General features: G+C 40.8%; 1 protein-coding gene across 1 annotated transcript in view; it reads left to right on the forward strand.

The window, feature by feature from the left end:
- Positions 1-2,555: 2,555 nt before the first annotated feature.
- The window catches only part of ELL2 (elongation factor for RNA polymerase II 2), a 78,902-nt gene continuing 63,417 nt past the window's right edge, over positions 2,556-18,040 (forward strand). The window contains exon 1 of the mRNA XM_024563576.4: positions 2,556-3,049. Coding sequence (XP_024419344.1) covers positions 2,903-3,049 — 147 coding nt within the window. The 5' untranslated portion in view covers positions 2,556-2,902. The remainder of the gene's footprint in view (positions 3,050-18,040) is intronic.

Genomic DNA, 18,040 nt, shown 5'->3' on the forward strand with positions numbered 1-18,040 from the left:
TAAAAAAATAAATTTTAAGGTTGGCAGCCAATGGCTTTTAAAATAACGGTGTCTCAATTTCCTCATTCATAAAATAAATGGGTTCAGTTAGAATGATGATTAAGATCATTTTTAGTTGGCCTCTACTCATCTATGTCACCTCCATTTATCTAGAATCTACTCAGCCCTTGAGAGATGTTTAATTCACCACATCCACAAAACCTCTCCAGACTTCTCCTTTCTTTGAATTTTTGAGCTTATCACCATTACCACCTAAGTTGGCATTTATTAATTCTCTAATTGTTTTGCTTTGACTATGTTAGTTCATTCATCATACAGAAAATTCCTTTAAATAAAAGACAATACCATTTATTTTTTAAAACCCCCACAGCATTTTACATGGAATTGGCATTCGATAATTATTTGTTAATTATTTAAACTGAATAATAATACAGAAAATATTTATAAAATGGTGAATTTCCCAAAGAGCAACTTTCATCAGCCCTCTCAAAAGGAATTACCCATATCAGTATCACAACTTGCCCATCTGATTCAGGCAGGTATAATGCGTCTTATGCAATGCTACTAGATTACCATATTACTTTGTATATGGTCATTGCTTCCTTTCATAGTAAAAAAAAAAAAAAAGCTTGAAAGAGGAAAAATACAAACAATAACTCACTACACTAATTTAATACCCAGTGAAAGATTTTTACCCACTAAAACAGGGTAAGAGGACATTTTTTTCCTACTATAATTAAGAAAAGAAAATTAATTACTAGAAAGTGGCTGCAGGTCAGACATTTGAAAGCTGCAGTGAAAACCACCCTTGCTCCTCCCCCACCCCGGATGTCATCAGAAGTTCTGAGTAAGAGAAGGCCATTTTAAGATGCCATGTGGGAGGGGATTTACCCAACTTCACAGGAAAAGCAGTGGGATACAGGTTTTACTTGTCCTGGTGAAACTCCTCCCCCTGACAAATAATTAAGGCTTTAGATATGTCAGAGTAAATACTTCACTATCAAAGTAAACATACATACATACAAATAATTCCAGTATAAAATCTTTTTTGAATTTTTGGGTGATTGCCTGATATATCTATACAATGAATTTTTATATCATTAAGCCTGTAGTAAACTAAATTAACAAGTGTGAATCATGCATGTCTTAACAGCTAGCCCATTCTGGTGGTTTGAAATTCAGTCAATTTAAAATATGCTCTTCTGTGATGTAACCAACATTTCATACAGATGTTTCCACTTAACCCATCTCTATGGAAGAAGAATTAGTTCTGAATTCATACTGTACACATAAAATGCTTAACAACCTCAATCAAGAGGTAGTGTACCTGTAGGCTGAGGAAGCTGAGGAAGGGATTTTATTGGGGGGGATGTAAAGAATGAAAAACTCCCCAAATTCCCACCTGGACCTTTTGGGAAAATCTAGCCCTATCCATTTTAAAAGGATGGGAAATACTGCCTATAAATTTTTCTGGGGAATCCCTGTAAAACACAAGGTTTTACAATCTGAGGAAAACAACAAGTGTCTCAATATAGTTTCAAGTCATTTTTAAAAACTGCCTTTCAAGAGTTTCAAGGTTTTCAATGGTTTGTTTTTATCTGGTGTTTCTGATCACCCAGCTAATTCATTCTCCCTAACGGGAAACCTGTCAGTCTATCCACACACAGCCTCAAGAGCATTCAGATTAGGTTCCTGCTTTAGCCACGCCTACACACGGAGCTTGGTGAAGAATGGAAAATATGCCTGGCCTCCGCACACCCTCGCACCCCCATCTTCCCCACTTAACATCAATAGCTTAAACCTCAGCTAGGTTTTCCCACATCCCTGTCAAATAAAATGGACAGAACTCAAACAGAACCAGAAAATGGGAGGTGTCGATGTTTAATTTAATTTAGGCGGAGGCTGGTTCTACTCTTCCCACGGTCCTTTAAAAGGAGATACCACCCCAACCAAGGGCGCCTCTCCATAACAAGGCTCACACAACCCTGCCCTTGGCGAACTCAACCGGAAAGGAGTATGTGCCTACAGGATTCAAGCGGTCATGGCCGGGAAAGACCTTGAAATTCAATTTCTATAACACCATACCCACCACAGCACAGACATTTAAGCCTTAGGCACAGTGTTGTACTTAAGATGTTCCACGCATTCTAACACAAACCTAAAGTCTAGGGTCGACTTGGGAACTTCAAGTTTAGGGTGAAAATTCCACCTGCTCAACATAGTACTAAACTGAGTTTTGAGAAGCTCACCAGTGACTCCACCTACTATGTCCTCCCTCATACGCACACATCAACCTCCAAAAGCTCCCTGTGGCCATCGGGGGACGAAGTCCTTACTCCGACACACGTTTGGGTGAGCCTCCTCCTCTCAAGACCACCAGCTCAGGAAGGGACTCTCCCCTACCCGCCACTACTCTCCCCCCAAGGGGCAAGGTTCCAACTCCAGATAACCAGATCAGGAAACCTGAACACCCAAATAGCAGGGGATCCCACCTAGTCAGGCTGGCCAGTAGCGTCTGGTGAGCCGGGACGACCAGACGTGACGTAAGATGTGATTAAGTTAGCGCGTCACCTCGACGTCAGCCTCTCACCTCTCGGACGTCCCGTCCCGAGAGCAAAACTCCAGCGACTTTGGGCTCCGCCCCCGTGAGGATGGCGGCCAATGAGGGAGGTTCTGAGGGAAACGGAGCCAATGAGACGAACTAGGGGCGGAGCGAGGTGGAGGAGGGAGGAGCGGGTGGCGGCTGTGGCAGCCTGAGGTCTGGCTGAGCGCAGTATATGACAGTACGTCAGCAGCGGGATGGCCGTAGCTGTGGCGGCGGCTGCAGAAGCGCGAGCAGCCGCGGCCGCAGAGGAGACTAGAGCCGGAGCGGCGTCGGCAGCGGCACCCCGGGGAGTTTAAAATGGCGGCAGGGGGGGCGGCGGGTCTGCGGGAAGAGCAGCGCTATGGGCTGTCGTGCGGACGGCTGGGGCAGGACAACATCACTGTGCTGCATGTGAAGCTCACCGAGACGGCGATCCGGGCGCTCGAGACCTACCAGAGCCACAAGGTGAGTTTGCCGGCCGGCTGACCCGCCCGGCTCGCGGATGGGGAGGACCGTCCTTTGCCGCCGGGCCGCGCCTCCCCGAACCCCCGCACTTGGCGTGGGGGTGGCGGGCCGTGGCTTACCGCCGCTGCTGTCAGCGCCCGCGAAGGCAGGGCTCGGAAGGGCCGGGCAGGGTCGCTGACGACGGCGTCCTGGGCCAGGCTGGTGCTGGGGGTGAGAGGCGGGCGGGCGAGCGGCCCCTGGCGGCGGGGCCGAGGCAGCCGCTGCTCTATCTTCGTAGTGCCGCCTCTGCGGGACTTTCCGACGGCGCCAGTGGGTTTCCTGGCTTTTTCTGTCTCATTGAGGGAGAGAGGTACCAGGGAGACAAGTGAGATAACCACGCTGCTCACGACCGGAGGATGGGGTGGGATGACGACTGGGGTGTTACAGCGTGCCGGTAATAAACTCCGGAAGGACCCGGGGGCACAGGCAGTCCGCGTTTGGAGGGTAACACATAGGGATCGTGGACTGCGGAGACCGGGACACGGGCGGTGCGTGTATAGAGGTGGGGCACAGCTTGTACTCTCAGAGACTTAGGGACGTAGACGCTTTGTGTATGGCGGGGCACACTGTGTACTCGCAGAGATGGGGGACACAGGCACTTCGCATATGGGGGGGTGGCACACAGTGTATTAGGAAAGGCCAGGACACAGGCGCTCCGCGTACGAGTGAGGAGGGAGGCACACTCACCCGCTGCACTCCCAGGGACTTGGGGACACAGGCGCTTTGCGTTGGCAGAGACGCACCAACACCACAATCCAGGGAGCTAGCCACACACACCCAGCCCTCTCCTAGGAGCCAAGACCTCGGTTGCTGGGGACAGAGATTCGCGGAGGCTCCTCGTACCCGTACCCGAAAGAAGCTCCGCGTCTCGGGGAGACTCACAGACATAGAGACTTTGAAAGAGGGTGAGGGTTGGGGAGGATATACTACATCCCGTGGTGTTACACCGCGCGTTCCGGAGGGAGACATATGGACACACAACTCACAGCGAAGGCTCATATGGACGCACATATACCGCAATTGGAGTACGAGTCCAGGAACGCATTCTCACGTTGAAAAAAAAAAGTGAGGGACAGAGAAAGAGCCACAGAAAAGAGGCACCGCAACCAGGGTTCCCGCATGGGGAAGCCGTTTCTGGGCATGCAGTACTGTGTGTGAATGAGGGAGACCAGAGCGGACACATTGCACACGGGGGAGGTATATACCAGATGAGGACGAGTAACATTTAGTCGAAAAGGAGAGACAGCTGGAGGGAGATATAAGTATCCTGACACAGAGTATCCTGACAAATAGCCCAGTCTATACCAAGGAAACACGCTCCGATGAACTGATCTCAGAAAACTGGCACAGAAGGAGACTCAGATGCAGACTCAGTTATTCAGATAAAAGTGGAGATTTAACATCTGTTGAGCTCCCACTAGTGCCAGGCACTTTAAATGCATAGAAGGAAGACTGAGTTGGAGGCAGAGCCACAGGAGAAGTGTGAACCCTGTTTCACTGGGAGCCTGTGAACCTGGGCCAAGGAAGACTCACCTTCAGAGAGGCCCGCTACATGAACATGCACACAGGGGGAGGCATTCAGTTGTGCACAGCTTGGAAAATACATGAACTCACATGATAGTGCACATGTAAACATCAGGAGAGATAGAAATGAGCATGCTGTCAGGAGGGCACTCACAGACTTTAGTGGACACATGGATGTACACTTCAGGGCACATATGTTACCCACCAAAGAGGCATATAAATGAGAAACACTCAGATTTGGGAGAGGAGGGAGGAGTGCATGCAGAGGGAGAGACATACTTTCCTACACCCCATGAAATCCTAGGGAAAATGTCTCGTGTGACTGGCAGGTCAGTGTACACCAGCAATTGGAATGCAATGAGATACAAGAAATACAATACTGCATATGTACTGCCAGACAGGTGCACCTGCAGGAAAGAAACCAGCACCCGCATGGAGAGGGGAAGGCCATCTGGGGGAAGCCAGGTAGGCAGGCTGAGGGATAGAGGCAGACACTAGAGAGAAACTCAGCCCTGAAAGATGGAGAGATAAGCTTGCCTGTTCCAAGGGCTGTAAGTAGGAAGAAATGACAGTGGGAGAAAGGTAGGTCAGGGGATGTAAAGAGAAAAACAGAGGCTGGAAAGAAAGAAGCCAGCAGGAAAAAACCAACCTGTAGTCAGAAACAGACCTCGGGAGCAAAGAAAGACTGACACACAGGGCAGAGAGGCATCTTTGGGGACAGCAGATCAACCTTGGGAAAACAACAAGCAAACTGTACAGTTGATTACAGCAAAATTGACAGACGCCATACACTTGGCAGGTATGAGGTGCATAAAGAGGCCCACAGGAGGAAGGGATTGTACCCAGGGAGAGTGAGGTGACAGAGAGGCCCCTGGTGTTCACTGATCTGTACAACCACTGGGGCCCAGGAAAGGGCTGATGATGTTAACTTCAGATGGTTGAAAAGTAGGAAGAGATTGGGGAAAAATAAATGAGGGACCCTTCAGGTGACTGTACACCCTTTTGGTACTATTGCAGGATCCTCTGGCACTTTCAGAAAAGCCTCCCACAAATGTGTCCTCAGTGCCCCTCCTGGCTCTGGCCAGACCAGGGCTTCCCCACTGGCATAGTTAACAGTCGCCACCAGTAGCCATCAGGCTGAGCTTTTATCGTCCAGTGGAACGATACTTAACTTGGTGTTTTACACCTTCCACCCTTATCAGGAGTAGGGCTCGTGACTTTAAATTGTAGCTGCTGTTTGGAAATATGTTGGCATGTGTTAGGTAATTGGGAAGAAGTTTCTGGTGGTCAAGCCTGTTCTCACGTAAAACTGCACCCACAATTCCTATGCTCAGATAGGAAGGTGCATAAGGCTTGACAGGCGTCTCCAAGTGGCATGAGCCTGTGCAAGGTTATGACTATTACTCCTGCTCTAATGGCTTTCTGAGGGCTAGAAATTTCCACAGGTTAGTTTCCTAAATTAAATATCAGAGAGTTATTTTTATCCATTAGTTTGTCCATTGGATTTTGTCTTCTAAATTAATCCACTTTAACTAAGGCTTCAGGGAAGTACATTTAGGAATTTTAGGAAACTATGATTTAGACAAAATACATAAGTTCTTTGGACATAATTGAGCAAGTATATGAAATTATTAGGGTTCATGAAAGCAATCTTTACTTGGAAACAAACAAGACAAACCTAATTGACTTTCATTATTCAAGTTTTCTACTTTTAGACAAGAAATGAAGAATGCTAATTTGGGAACCTTTTTAAACAGGGACTAGGGTGAGGGTGGGAGAGAGAGACATTATGAGTTCAGGAATGGTATAGTTTGAGTAAATATCTCCTAAAAGTTGTTTTCCCACTTAGTTTGAATACAGAAGTAGTTTCAAATTGATTTTATATAAAAAATGTTAACCGGAACATTATTTTCATAGTTTGCAGAATAAGTTTAGATAAAATAATATTGATACCTAGGATATATTGCAAAGCTACTTTTTTTCTACAGAGAGATTATATTGGATGAGGGATCAAGTTGCTAAATAAGTAAAATCACAAGTTACAACTTTATAGTCATCCTAAATTCATGTCTGTGATTGTGTGGTCTATATGTGCTCAACATATTTTAAATGAGCATATATTACTAAAATTACATAATTCTCCCAAATGTATCCTAAAACTATATTTAAAATTAAAGCCTGAAATTCTAAAATATATCTTGGCTAAATTTTTCAGTAACATAGCTGGCTTTATTTTGACATTTGAGTAACTTACTGGTATTAACAAAAATCCTATCAAAATATTCTGAGAAGACTGTCAGTGCTGCACCTGTCAATTTATTTATTTTTTAAATGTTTGCCCAGAGCTTCAAATGTGGTGGCTCAGATAATATTATCATGTTTATCCAACAATTACATAAAATGTCTTTCATAGATGGATTTCAGGGCAAGGGCTTGGCCATTCATTCTCCATCTGAAGATCAGAAAGCAGGTACCTTGAAGGATTCTGTTAAGACATTCTCTTGACAACTCTAATTATTGGTTTACTTTTCCTGCCTTCATTAATGTCTTCTAGGAAAGTAATAGTGTTTTTGAAAGTTTGTACAAATATACTTACATTTAATTTTGCATTAGGACTCAGTCTCTCTCCATTTGGCCAGTCAAAGCATAAAGGTTTTTTGTTTTTTTTTAAGATTTTATTTATTTATTTTTAGAGAGAGGGGAAGGGAAGGAGAAAGAGAGGGAGAGCAACATCATTGTGTGGTTGCCCCTTGCACACTCCCCACTGGGGACCTGGCCTGCAGCCCAGGCATGTGCACTGACTGGGAATCAAACCGGTAACCCTTTAGTTCTCAGGCCAGCACTCAGTCCACTGAGCTACACCAGCCAGGGCCTGAAAGCATACAGTTTTATTTAAACCTCCAAAGTAATATCCTTCATGTCAGCCCTCTTTAATGTATTGATCTTTTAAAATCACTGATCTCACAGGTCAAGGGGTAGGTAATTTCCTCTCCTTAGCCTTTCATTCTACCAGCAGAACTTTTCAGCATTTGATTAATTGTGGTTTAAGGCAGAGAACCTTACTTTTTTCTTATCTCTTCCTTTTTTTGCCTGCCCTCAGTTTTGTGTGAATGTGTGCACTCAATAATCTACCTTATAAATACTACAGAAGACCTTGTTCTCTAGCATCCAGACTTGCCAGCACAAAGCTGCCACTGTCAGCTGACATGTTATTAAGTAAAACAGTGAGTTTGCATTAGCACATTCCTTTTGTTGCACTTTTTAAATGCAGCCAGGTTTAATTTAAATAGGTTTATCTTACTGACTTTTAACTTAGGCCTATCTTCAGGCTGAACTTGATCTTAAAATGCCCTTTATCAAGTAAAGTTTGTGCCCCATGTTGAAATATGATTGAAAAGTTTATTCAAATGACCAGGTGCTCAGTGCAAAGGAGGATGCTCCTCCCAGTGAAAAGCAGTAGCCAGATTGCCTACAAAGATAGACGGGAAATTTTGGCACCAGAATTGGGAGGAGAAAGAAAGAACATATGTGAAGGATTGGAACATGTTCAAGAAAAGAATTTAAAAGGAAAGGGGCGTAGAATTCTTGGAATGATTTACAGAAAAGCTTACCAGAGGACAATGACTGTATCCAAGCCTTTCCATTTGCTCCATTTGTATCAGGGGAGCCATGCTCATCACGCTTATTGTGGATGTTTGTGGATTATTGTGGATGTTTGTGATCAAGCCAGCAGAGGGGGATGAATGAGAATTTCAGATAAACCAGCGCCAGGTCATTTTAACGATTCACCAAGAGTGGCTCAGGCCTGGCACCAGAGTTCATCACACTTGTTTGCCAGTTTGGGCCAAATGTATTTGGAGTATTTGAGAAGATGTCCCTAAAATGTGATATTTTGGGCAATTCTGCATTTAAGATGAGCTAAGTTTTACCATAAAGAAAACATGTATATAATCCTACATTTGACTTTCCCGCATACCTCTAGTTCCATATGACATTTCCCATGACTTAAGTAAAAATCTAGAAGAGCAGGTCTGGAATAGAATACAGTAATTTAATGGCTGTGTCTGTACAGCTAAACTGAAGCTGAAAAACATGGCATAACTCAGGTCAGATTTACCAGGAAGAATTGCTTTTCTTTTCTTTCCCTCCCTCCCAGTTTATTTACTGATCTATAATTTCTGTTGTGGGATTATGTCTCTTCAGAGCCAATGTTAAATCTTTAGGAAGAACTGGTTTAAGTTCCACCAGTAATATTTGCCAGCTAAGGCCAAACCTAGCATTTCCATGGCTAGTAATGTAATATAGGATGTAGGAAGAGAGAATCTCGTTAACTAGGCCTCTTAAAGATTCATCAATCAAATCAGCACCTTGAATTGGACTCTGCAGTCTGAGCTTTTGGCTACTAGTTGCATAGAGCTAGATTATTAGACAAATGCCATGTTCCTTTTCTTATTGCAGATCCATTAATGCTACTGGTCTAAAAAACATGCTGGGGTCCTTAAGGATTTTAGCAAGATTTTCACAGGCAGAGACTAGATGGGGGACCACATTTCCAACAGAGGGAATGTCATAAGCAAGGAATGGACAGCCGTAGAAAGGCGAGAGCAGGCTCTGAGAGTTGTAAGGAAGACCCTGTTCCACTCATTTGCCGTGCAGGAGAAAAAAATGTAGTTGGATTTAGAGAGGGAAGGCAGATAGGAACAGATTGGATTTTATTTCATCAACACTGGGGAGACACAGAGTAGAAACTTAAGGTGATTGGAGCTATGCTTTCAGATTATTCTGGCCTTGTTGTGCATGATGAATATAAGGCAAATCTAGAAGATCACAGACAAGTTATGAAAAAGTATGTGGTTCAGGCCAGAGATGATTTTGGCCTAAAGTTGATGCTTGTGGGAGGTATTAGAGATGATTGGAATCTATAGAATTGAACAACAGGTTTTAAGGAAATAGGGTTGAATTGAGATTTCTAGCCACTAGCATTAGGAGGGGGCACACTTAGTAGAAAAAAAGGAAATCAGAAGCAGTTGGAAGAGTAGGGTGGGTGTGAGGGAGATAAAGATGATATTTTAATGAACATTCACTCTGTCTTTTGTTTGGTGACTAAGAGACTTAGGTTTGATTATATATTTTATATTTGAGAAATATATCTGGGGTTTTGAGGCTAGACTAGGACAATACTATATTGTTTACATGTCTCATATAAACTTATGTTTGGATGGAAATTTGGGGGAAAGTTGGAATTATTAGGTGGAAGAAATTTTGGTTTTTAGCAGGGCTTTTAAAATTTTGTTTGTATTTTTACAGACTTCCTTTATTCAATAACCTTTTCTATAAATTACACTTAAGACTATCACAGAACACAAATAATATAAAAAGCAAATTTGATTTTAACATGAAGATGAGATATGTGTTTTCTGTCCAAGATGATTATTGAAACATTAAGTAATTCCCTATAATATACCTGGATATACATTTCAAGCATCATTTTGAAGTGATTTCTAAAGGCTTTGAAAGGATAGTGTTTTCACTTCTACATTTCCTCCATATCTGTTTTACTGTTTTGATTCTCTCCTTTCTTTTTTGTTTGACAGTTTCATTGCAGAAAAACAAAACAAAAGATCATCATGAGTATATAATGCTTTTGTCATGTATATCATTGTCATTGATAGTTATTGGTGCTGGGTTCATGGTCTATGAGGCACCCTTGGCTAGAAGACTTTTTCATTGAATAGTGAGCTTGTTCAAGGGTGGAGCCAGGCTTGAACTTTACAATAAGATTCACTGAGATACCTTAGGATCTAAATATGCTTACCTGGAAGCTTAAGTATTAGCATATTTTAAAATATCATTGCTTTTGATTTTGATTATTGGAAACCCTGATGCCTCAGAGAACCACAAAACATATTCATGTAATAAAAACACAGCTGAGTATCTTAAGATGATTTTTCTTTAATAAAAGATTAAGAGCAGTCCTAATTATAACTATGAAATATTCATTTAGCAAACATTTATTTATCTTTTGACATGTGGCAGGCATAGAACTGGGCACTGAAGATATAAAGATCAATAAGTTACGGACAGTCCCTGCTACCAACAAAGTGCAGACATAATGAAAAAAAAAAAAAAAAGGCAATGAAGTCCTTATTCAAAGTGACATCTAAAAAGAGAATTATTATGTTTAAGGATGTGCCTGAGAAGCAGCGTCTGCTTCTTCACTTCCCATCCTCTCTCAGCCCACTCCAGTTGTCTCCACCATGTCCCTGAGATTGCAATTGACTGGGTCCCTTGTTACCAAGTCCAGATGTCATCATTCTGTACCTGTCTTACCTGACCTCAGCAGCATTTCATCCTGTTGACTACTCCCTCCTATTAGAAACACTATCTTGATTTTCCTCCTGCCTACCTGTCCATTCTTTCTCAGTCTCTTCTGCTGGCTAGCGTGTGCCTGACTAGACTCTGAATGCTGGAGGTCTAGCTCCCTTCTTTTTTTCTCTTCACTCCTTAGGTGAGCTCATCTAGTCATATGGATTTAAATGCCATCTATATGTTAATGTTTTCCAAATATCTCCACTTTGACCTTCTGACCTTCCTCTAACTCCAAGCATTTACTTTCAACACCTCATCTCCTTATCATAGTTTGGTAGGTATCTCAGACTTAACAGATCCAAGTGCAATTCTTTTTTTTTTTTTTAATTGATTTTAAGGGGTGTGGGGGGAGAGAGAGAGAGAGAGAGAGAGAAAGAGAAAGAGAGAAAGAAAGAGAAAGAAACATTTATCTATTGTTCTACACATTTATGCATTCATTGGTTGATTCTTGTATGTGCTCTGACCAGGCCTCAAACCCACAACCTTGTCCTATCGGGCAATAATCTAACCAACTGAGCTATCCTGCCAGGGCCCAAATACAATTCTTGATTTCACTCCTCAGTCTTACATTTTCCTGAGTACTTCCCATTTTCATTGGTGGGATCCACTAGTAATCCTTGATTCGTCTCCTCTTTTTCTCACTTCTTTGATCCATGCTTCAGTCCTGTCAGTCTTCATCATCTAAATCTAACTCCGTCAATCATCATCCCTCCAGTCCCAGCCATCCTCTCCCTTGAGGACCCCTGGCACTGACTTCCAGCTAGCCCTCAAGCTTCCGCTCTTCCCCCCATAATTGATTCTCCACACAACCAGAGTAATCCTTTTAAAACATTGAGTAGGATCATGTAGTTTCCTGATTTCGAGCTTTTTAATAGCTCCCTTGTAAAAGTGTTTTTGGTGCTTCATTTTAGCAATTTTTCGTACTTTTAAAAATAATCTTTGTCTTTTAATCCAAGTTTATTGTACAGCTCGCCTTATCCTTCTGCTCTAGAGACTATGATCCCAGGGAATAAGTCTTCATTTACATTTACAGTCAAATTTGACATGTGAGCTTGTTATGCAATTATAAAGCCCACATTAAGCTCTCTCTCGGAAAAAAAATGATAGGATATTCTGCTTCAAGTATTGTTGGTTTAAAGGGGGTTCACAGTAAGTGACTTTTTAGCTAGTTGTTCAGTTTAGATTTTTGCCTTCTGTTCCTTTAAGAGCTATTTGAAATAGACAGATTTAAGACAACAATAATGTTTTTTCAAATTTGGCCTGCATCACTACATTTTCCAGGAGCTGTCTTTCGAAATGAGGATTGTGTTAAATAGATTAGGTTTTCGACCTCTTCTCCCTACTGTTTTAATAATCCCTTTTACAATTCACTCTTTTCTATGCTATAATGGCCAGAAAGAAATTATTCTTTATTCCATATGCTATGTAACCTGCTTCTTCTAAATCTGCAGAGGAGTTTCTCCTATGAATAAGGTTGGATTGGCTCACAAAACAAAATACTAGATGTTCTGAAGCGTAATGACTCCTTTTTTTCTTTTGGTGTCTAATAAAAGACTGGGGACAAAGAAGGAGACGCCCTTTATTAAGGCAGCTTTGGATTATCTCTAAACTTTACATTCATGCTGTAATTCTAAACATTACCAGTTTATGACAAGAGCTGAGTATATTTGACTTCTTCAGGATCAACAGTCTGATTTCCTGTGCTGTTTCCCGGTTTAGCTCCAGTTTTCTTTCTCTTCTCTCCCTGCCTAGATTTTTTTTTCTTACAGTGGTTAAAATATAATAATTAAATAGTCTTTGGTTTCTCTATTAGGAGATGTTTTAAAGAACAGAATAAAATGACTTTTTAAATTAAAAAATCATAACCACAAGTTATTAAAATGGTATAGTACCTGTTTTAGGAAAGAAATATGGTCTATCTTATACAAATTTTATTCCAAGGAAATAAATACTTTTTACTATTTACTTGCACAAGTGAAAACAAATTCAAGTGTATGATATTTTCTGTAAGCTTAAAGTGCAATAAAAACCAAAATAAGTGATTCCCCCCAAAACTCTCAGTTCTTACCAGTTATTAATCTCTTGCTTTCAGATGTTTCACATTCTATATAAGTATTTTAAGGAGGAGCAGGAGAGGCTCACTGTATAAAGTAAGGATAAGAACATAGTTCTTAAAGTGAGGCAGGCCAGGGTTTGAGTCCCAGGTAATTTATTAACTATATAACTTTAGGTAATTCATAGGATTTACCCAAAAGCAGAAATAATAGTATCTACCCCACAAGGGTGTTCTGAGAATTCCCAGAGGTGATAGTAAAAATGATAGTACCTGACACATTTTAAGCACTAAAAATATAGTGACTAGGTAGCTATAATGTTTCTTAAAGTAATCCCACTTAAAGCAATCACCATTATAGAGTTTTCTGGTGTGGGCAAAGTTCCAAAATTTTGTTTGACTTTGGAGTTTATTTTGGCACTGTATCATAATTTATAACACAGCTTAGGTATTCAGATAAATATCAAGTGTTCAATAAATGCTTGTTGGTTTTAAATAATTCAAGAATTCTTATGTAATTCAAGAATAATTCAAGAGTTAATTTTGAGTTAAGTCAACCTTCCATGATGCGTTCAGAAGGGAAGTGGAAGGTATTCTAGGTACATCTCTAGCCTTAGGGAATAAAGTCAAAAAACTTTCTATAATGTGTTTCTTAGAGAAATCACTCTTTTAGGCCAAGAATGCTATTATGTCTGTATATTCACAAAAACATGGTGGCGGACAGAGTGAAAGTAATCATAGATTTAATTTGTCTACATGTGTGAATAATATGTAAACAGTCAAGAGATGGTTTTAACAACTTTTATAGGGTAACTTTCTTCAAGTCCAAAGAACCATGAGCTTTGCTCCTTCTCTTTCACCCTTAAAGAATTATGTCAGAAATTAAGATTACTCGGTAAAATTAAGATTATTTAGTAAATTACATACTACTTACATAGTTCTGGTACATTGCAAGGAATAGTCTCTGAAAATAAGTGGACATAGAACAATTTTTGTTGCAGTAGAATTGGCTTGTAACAGCAGGTGTCAAAAGTATAATCAAACTTTTGAGCATGTTAGTATTGCCTACACTCTTGTTCTATGCGTAAGAATGCCCTACATTTTCTAAGAGATACAGAGGGTTAATTCAGGGGGCTCTAAAAACAGTGAAGGACTGAGAACTTAACAGAGACTTTTGACTGCAAAACATCACCTTTATCAGGTTGTTGAAGCATTTGTCAAAAGGAGTTTCCCTAGCTAGTTTCAGTCTGCATTGTTTCTTGGCTGGATGAAGATACCAGATCATACTCTACACTAATACACGTAGGTTATAGCTCGACTACTGTTCATTTAAACACTATCATTACTTGATTTTTAAAAGAGCTACTTGGTATAAATATTTAATTAAAGCTGAAAATCGAAAGCTGAAGTTCATTTCATTTGAAATTCATTTGTGATGGGAATGTACTTAGTGAGTTAAACATTGTTTTAAAACCTGCCATATCATATTTGCCCACCTATAATTACATGATCTTCTAAAACTGCATTTAAAAAATATTCAGTGGTTTCAGGTCATGTTTGTGCTGTTGAATTTAGGCTTAAAAACATTTAGATTAAAAAAAACTAACGTGCTTGAATCATTTGCTTATAATAGCATTGACTTTTAGAACTTTTTCCTGGTAGCTATCCCATTTATACAGTGGTCAGGTGCATAATAAGTGCTATAGAGTTCTAGCTGACTTTTGCATTTTTAAAAAAACATTCAAGAACTATAGCCTAGTAACATCATATCTAAAATTGGGAATAAAATCAGGAAAGCATTTAAGGTTCTCTTACGTATTTTTCTCTTCTAGGTTGTCAGATATCTTATAGGAGTTTCTTAGTACTGTGATCTTAGTTTGTACAATTTGCATAAACACCCACAACTATTCCATAGATGAGGGTTTTTATTATTTTTATTAATTAAAAATGCTAGCACAAAATTTATATATGTTCCTTTATTATACATAGTCCTTGTAGCAAAAAAGAAAAAAAACTTATTTTTTTAAATCAGAAACTGAACTTTGAAAATTATAATGATTTTATGAAATTTATTTTTTTTGGAAACAAAATGCCAGACGAACTGAATGAGCATTTAAGGGCTTTTAAATGTTCAGCACTATGAGGTAACCTGCTCTAGAGGCAAGAAAAAGGAAGGGTTCTATTTGGGATTCATGGCTGGATTTGAGGTCCAGCTCCACTGATCACTAACTTGATGATCCTGAGCAACACACCTTACCTACTGGAGACTCATATGTCTCCCCCTCTGAAGTGGCGGATAATGATGCCTTCTTACCACCCAGGGCTGGTTTTAGGCGGCTCACTTGAGACAATGGGTATAAAAATGCTCTGTGCATTACAAAACTATATAAAGCAATAGACATAAGCATATGAAGAGGTTAGGTTTTAAATTGAAGTGATGAGGCACAAAACTGGATAAAGCCAAGATTACTTTTGAAGGTTTCTAAATTTATGTAAAGCATAATTGTACTGTTTTGTCTATATAACCCCAAATAGTAACCTGTAAGGTATATAATGTATATAGTGTATACTGCATATATAAAGAGAACATGGCCAAATAATTTTATAATGCTTTTTTTTTAGCTGAGCATAATGTAGATAAATACTTGTTAAGTATGTGTTAGAATCCTCTGTGTCCTAACAACCAGAAGTAAGACAATCTATGAAAAAATAAAACCCCAATGTAGTTGAATCGTAGACACAGGCATCTGGAAAAACAACAGCTAACAGGAGTTAAATCAAAGTGAGCGAGCATAGGTCAGAATTAGCAAAATGGTGTCAGGAGTGTTTTGTTTGGCCTGAAAAATATTTAACTTAAAAAATTCGAATCCCTTCTAGGTTTAGCATTCATTCTCTAGGTGTTCACCACTCTTTGTTGCTTTACACCCTCTCTCTCACATTTTACCTGCCTTGTGTCATTAAACACATTGAGTTTTTCTTTCCTAATAGATCCAAAGGAAGGCCTAGCCAAGGAAATGAACCTTAAACTTGAATGTTAAGTGAGTGATTATCATGGATTGGCAAAATATGCTTGGGAAGGCATGCCACTTTGGAGGAAGTGGAAGATTGAATTAGTCCTGTAGATAGATGGTGGGTCAGCTTTCTCTGCGGAGGAGTTTGCTTTGCTTTGATGAAACCACTGCAGGCTGTGTAACTTGCTGAGAGTGTTGTCTGAGAGAACTTCTGCTAGCTATTTGAAAGATGAGCAACATTTGGAAGGAATTGAAGGACGGGAGGAGGGCTTTTATTTAGGTGCTTGGCGATAGGGGCCTGAAGTTGGCAAAGGTTTTCAAAGTAGAGACTAAGAGCTTAATTTGAGAAAGTTTGGGGCTGACTGGCCTGAGATGGTGCTGGGAGCCCCGGAGCCACATTTGCTTCATTTTTCTTTGGTGCCTGGTATTCACGCTTTCAGCACATTTTATCATTCTTCCTGGGGAAATATCTGCTCCTTCCACCAACTCTTGTTTGCTCCAGATGCAGTCATACTAATCCAGGCCCTTATCACCAGAGCACTTCTAAGTAAAGCATCCCCTGGAGCTGATCTCTAATCCTTTTCCCCAGCCCCAGTCCCTCCAACTCCATCTTTCTTACACGTGACTGAAAGAGCTGCTTTCCCTGGAATACTTCTTTTTCAGCAACTCACTTTCTTATTCTAAAAATTAGAAGAGCCTCCAATTGTTTATCAGGACAAAGGCCCTGCCTGAGGGGGTAATGGAGGAGATTAGAGTAGATTGTTTCACTGGGCGATAAACCTTTTGAAATCCCAGAAGTCTGAAATTTAAATAACCGTCCTATTTATTCTCTAGTGGATGCAAGCTAAAGCTGAAGACAAATTTTGAGCCCAAGGAAAGATCAGACAGGGGTTTCCAGGTCCAATTCTGATTCTTTGTATAGTGTTTCAAAGAACTCCACACAGAGACACTTGCCCTCTGCCCACATGTACGCATTCCTGTCTCCTTTCTTTTTTGTTCAGGTAGGGCACTTTCTCTCCCTGGAATTTGTCTTTTCTAAACTGCTACCCAAGATGCACCTTTTCCACAAGACCTTTGGCTTTTCTAATTTCTCTTCTAACCCATACAATTCTCTCTTCTTTCAAAGTCCTTTCTATACCTAATATTAAAACAGCCTAGTATTTAATCATTCTCTAATGTTCCCCAACTAAAACGTAAACTCTCTGGCATGAAGTAATAGCCCCCCCCCCACTCTTGAATGTCCCACACAGATGTGTGTGGAGCACTGGATAAAAAGGCAGAAGAAAAGCAGCATCACAAAGGGGCAGGTGCTGGTGGGCGTTAACTATATTATCTCTGGATTCAGAATTCTGTGATTCTGGTGGCCTGCAGTTGACTAACAGCATATGGTGGGAGTTGGAGCAGAGAAGATTATAAGTTAAGGTTGTAAGCCTAAAGAACCAAAAAAAGAGAAGTACCCTTGAGAAAAATGTAGGAAAGGCATGCCAGTTTGGAGGGTGAGGTGGGGTGGTTTAATGTTTTCCAGTTTTGCTGTCATTGAGAGTTTTCTAATGCATAATATTTTAGGCGTTGACTTATAAGTAGCAAGTTGTAGTCAGATGCTAGTTGAGAAATAGAAAAGAGATGCAGAGCCATCACCAAACAGACCAGGTGAGCCTCCAAGCAGGAGTGGATCTACAACAGAAAGAGGCGAGAGAAGGGTATTAGCTTTTGAAATGAAAGGCATGATCTAAGAGCTAGGAGGGCTGGTGTCTGTAAATGTAAGGGAAGCAGCGATATCCGGTAGACAATGAGCAATTTAAAGCTTGAGAAAAGTTAGCATTTGTTTGACTAGGGAGAATAGATGAACTTAATAGAGAATTTCAGATCCCAGTGGTGTGCTTGAAGACCACTTCTGAGTTGCAAGTAGTAAGGGAGGAAAGTATAACCAGCCTCAGAGATGTTGTTCACTGTGGTTGAAAGGAGAGTCAGGAAGTGGGGGTGATGGAATATTGT

This window comes from Desmodus rotundus, chromosome 1 (assembly GCF_022682495.2).
Source record: "Desmodus rotundus isolate HL8 chromosome 1, HLdesRot8A.1, whole genome shotgun sequence".
In the NCBI taxonomy this organism is placed as follows: domain Eukaryota; kingdom Metazoa; phylum Chordata; class Mammalia; order Chiroptera; family Phyllostomidae; genus Desmodus; species Desmodus rotundus.